The 3,984-nt window shown below is 41.6% G+C and overlaps 1 protein-coding gene across 1 annotated transcript; it reads right to left on the bottom strand.

The window, feature by feature from the left end:
- Positions 1-1,138: 1,138 nt before the first annotated feature.
- Positions 1,139-2,464, bottom strand: LOC119280630 (expansin-A24-like). The gene is made up of 3 exons (XM_037561424.1): positions 2,198-2,464; positions 1,770-2,094; positions 1,139-1,675 (listed from the first exon to the last, which is right to left on the bottom strand). Exons 1-3 carry the CDS (start codon positions 2,355-2,357, stop codon positions 1,366-1,368), a joined length of 795 nt encoding a protein of 264 aa, XP_037417321.1. The 5' UTR covers positions 2,358-2,464; the 3' UTR covers positions 1,139-1,365.
- Between the last annotated feature and the right edge of the window lie 1,520 nt (positions 2,465-3,984).

Below are 3,984 nucleotides of genomic sequence, written 5' to 3'. Positions count from 1 at the left end.
TATATTTATGAACGGAGGGAGTACATGTATTACTACAAATGGTCTCGGTTTTTATTTTTAAATCTTGGATATTAAAACATGTTCGTGATTTTATTTCACTTTAAAATGTAAAAGGGAACTAAAAAACTATGTGCATAATTTTTAAAAAAGTAAAAAAGAATTTGAAACAACCGATGGAAGGCACCGCTGGCTTGATTGTATGGTACTTAATGTTAAGAATAATCGTAATTAGTGTTTGCCAACTATTCCGCTTTAGAGTCAGCTTTGGAGATCACACAGCAAGCTACGGGGCCATACGGAAAAAGGACGGTGTGCCATTCGCGTCCCACGCCGGCACCGGTGGCAAGATCATCGGCTTCCACGCATGATCCGGTCAATTCCTCGACGCAATTGGCACCTATGTTAGACAATTATTGAACACGCGCATGTGCATGCCAGATCTATGTTCTGCATACATGAGATGAGCATACTAGCTAGATGCTGATTCTGAATTCTGTAGTGCGTCTATTTTGTTGATGCCGGTTGATGGACAAACAGACTGAGCCCCATGGAGGTGTGAAAGCAAACTTATTTGAATATCAGGGAGAGACTCAACGATAATAAAATTGCTTTGCCCAACGTCTCCTATTCTTCGAATACGACTGTTCCGATCAATTTGAGGTTCTCCTGGAACGGTTCGATCATTTTGAGATTCTCTGAATATTTTGATTTGTGCTTCATCTATAAAGCAGAGCGTGAGCCTATTTCAAAACTAGTAGGCAGTTAGCGTGATCGGTTAGTTATAAGAACCGATTTTTTTTCATTTTTTGCATATGAATAAGAACTGACACTTTCAAAATTATACTCTTCGAAGATGCGGGTTGAAATAAAATTAAAAGAAAATAGGTTAAAAATGACCTGGCCGGAGGTATACAATTCCATATTCAAAATTTACTTCTTTTAAACCATCAAAGACAAGCGGTCACTTTCTTTCTCCTGACCACTTCTGCTAAAATCCCTTCCTCTTAAAATAGTTGTAGTAAAACAATACATGTTCTGAACGAATACACAATTTCCGTTTTCAACATGGATACTTTTGTGTGCTTGTATGCTAGCGGTTTACCATAAATTGCAACAGAATGACATAATCAACTTACAGAATTCATCGTATAAGTACATTTGTAGGATACACAATTGATAGAATTAATTGGATGTTATGTACACCATATGAATTACACAGTGAGTATGAACAAATTGAATTGTAAAATTAGATCAGTGCTACAAGCAGCACACCCACGTTAAACACCGTAACTTGCACTTTATGCAACCAATTATTACAAATCCATCACTTTCCTGATAAATTAATTGGTCGGCAGATATTGCTCGCTAGAATTGCAATTTGCTAACAAAGGATTGCCCGAAGGTCCACCCCTTTGGCACAACATCGTTAAACACAATAGTGTGTCCATCAGTGTTTGTTAGTCTGAAAGAGAGCATCTTTCCAGTCAGGTTCACCAACGAGTGCCAGTTAGCGCCCCAATTGCGTGCCATAGGCATCCAGTCATCAGAATCAGAGCTCTTGACATCCATGGACTTGATCGATCCTGCTGCAGCAACATTGCTCACAAGCACAAGATTGAAGTAATCGTGACCATTGATTTTGAACCTCACACCACCCCGCTTCACGCACGGAACTCTGCATGTGTATGGCAGTGACATAGAAAACTATAGGTTAAATGGCTCTAGTGACTCTGGACTAATTTCTGAACAAGTAAGAAGCGCATATATACCTTTGGTACATGACGGGGATGATGCCACCTTTATAAACACCGATCTTCTCCCAGGCTGGTTGGGCCATATCAAAGTGCGGCCTTGGCGTGTTGCACCAGCCGCCATCATCATTTGGGAGGGCGTCGTTGGGCGGACAGAAGTTTGTGGCAGTGACAGTGACCATAACGCCGGGCTTGCAAAACAATGGGTCCGCACGCTTGCGGCCGCATGCAATCTTGTAACACTGCCCGCACGCGGCGCCATCATTAAACAACACGGTGCTCAGAGCGGCCGTGCGTGTCCCGTATCCTTTGGAGAAGAGGTTGCCATACCCGCACGCACCACCTGCAATATATAAGATACATCGCAAATGTTAATAGACAAAAGAACAAGATGAAGAGGGCAGCCACACACCAAATAGATGTAGTTGTGTGACTTGAATAATTACCCATTGTGTCGGAGGCGTCAGCGCCACCGTAGAATGTCGCATGCGCCTTCTGCCAGATGAACGGTTCTGGGGATGGCACAGTTGTGGTGTCCGCAGCCACAGACAGCAGCACACTGCCAACCGCCAGCAGCATCACGGCGACAACTCGAGCTGGAGCCATATGTATGGCTGTGTGCCCTCGAAACTTTACAACTTATGATCTGTACCTGATCCGAAAAACTGTAGTTCGCAAGCTGATGAGTACGGTCTATATTAATTTGTGGCTGATGGTTTTGTGGTGATGTGATGCTGATATTCTCACGATCGTTTGTTTATATAGTCTTCACATGCGGTTGATTCATTCGCACGTCGCAAGGCCACCCTGATTGATTGGTGAATGGAGCAGCTAGCGTGCAAATGAGCCTAGCCGTGCAGCCGTGCCATGGCTTGAGGACATTCCTTGAATCATACTATGAGTGATTCGTATGCTGCACCTCATCCTTAACGTCGGCGCTGCGGCGGCATGTGATGATTAGGTCGTGAAGAAAACTTGAGTTGTCAGTAAGGTACATCCATATGCATAGATCCTTTGAATCCGTACATTTTTAATGTATGGTCGACCAAAAATAGAATATTCATCGGTTTGATCCTGGGAAGCAGCCTGACGTTAGGTCTGGTGGATCGTAATGGATGCCAAACTCGGCAACGTTCAAGAATGTTTAAAATATTCGTAAATTCCGAAAATGTGAACAGATTGAAAGAGACATTCTGAAGATTTAAAATGCACATGTATTACAAAAAATGTTTCTGATTTTTTGTAAAAAAAAATTGAGATACTGAAAAGTGCCTGTGAATTTTTAAAAAATATCATAAATTTTTAAAAATCAAAAAGGAACTAAAAAACTATGTGCATAGATTTTTAAAAACTAAAAACGAATTTCCGAAAACTGATGGAAGGCAAGGCTCGCCTGATTGTATGCTACTTAGTGTGAAGAATAAGCTTAATTAGTGTTTGAAAATGATCCCTCTTTAGAGTCAGCATTGCGCATGAAAGAACAGGAGGTACCCATGCGATTATTATATTGGAGATCACAAAGCGAGCTAAGGTGTAATTTACGTTTCCCTCGCCCAAAAAAAAGGGTGTAATTTACGTTTGTGCATGAGGAGAGAAGAAGTAATCATGATTCAGATAGATTACCTAAATATGCTCTAGAGCTTAGTGTTGGCCGCCTTGTTGGGCTTGGTACTGCACATGTTATTGTAAGCTGTCCTATGAACATCCCAGTTAATGTATAAAATTCAGTAGAGTTTTCCCTCACAAGAAAGTAGACTTGCTAGGCATCCTTCCTTCGGTAATTATCCTTAGGGAGAGAGGAGCATAGTTAAAATCAGGGAGATTACTGGGGAAGAGGACATGTCAATCTCTTACAAAATAGCCCGTAAGAGCATGCTAACTGATCTTCTATAATTTAGAGGAGAAAACGGACGAGTATATCTGCTGCTCTAAAAAGGTGTCGCTTCTAACCGAAGTCCTAAACTGAATTCCTTAAATAATTGAACACAAATTCGATGGAAATTTGATTCAAACACCTACATCAATCTTGATTCGAACTTGACACAACCAGTTGCATAAACTATTTTACATAACTTAAAAGAAATTGACACTTAATAGTGCTTAGTTCATCAACCTATCCCTGTCAAATTATGTCAAGGCATCCTCGCCCACTCCGTTGGCACCGCCATGGCCTGCTCCGTTGCCACCATTGAACCTTTGCCATCTACGTCGCCGTCGCTGAAGCAAAGATCGA

This window comes from Triticum dicoccoides, chromosome 3B (genome assembly GCF_002162155.2).
Source record: "Triticum dicoccoides isolate Atlit2015 ecotype Zavitan chromosome 3B, WEW_v2.0, whole genome shotgun sequence".
NCBI lineage: Eukaryota > Viridiplantae > Streptophyta > Magnoliopsida > Poales > Poaceae > Triticum > Triticum dicoccoides.
Note: the sequence above shows the minus strand (reverse complement) of the source record. Positions and strands in the feature narration are given on the sequence as shown.

Bases quoted from the DNA above. Each gene is read 5' to 3' on its own strand.
- LOC119280630 (XM_037561424.1), bottom strand. From the start codon at position 2,357: ATGGCTCCAGCTCGAGTTGTCGCCGTGATGCTGCTGGCGGTTGGCAGT. The intron at 2,095-2,197 runs GTAATTATTCAA...TATATATTGCAG, and splicing joins TGACGCCTCCGACACAATGG to GTGGTGCGTGCGGGTATGGC. The intron at 1,676-1,769 runs GTATATATGCGC...ATACACATGCAG, and splicing joins ATCCCCGTCATGTACCAAAG to AGTTCCGTGCGTGAAGCGGG.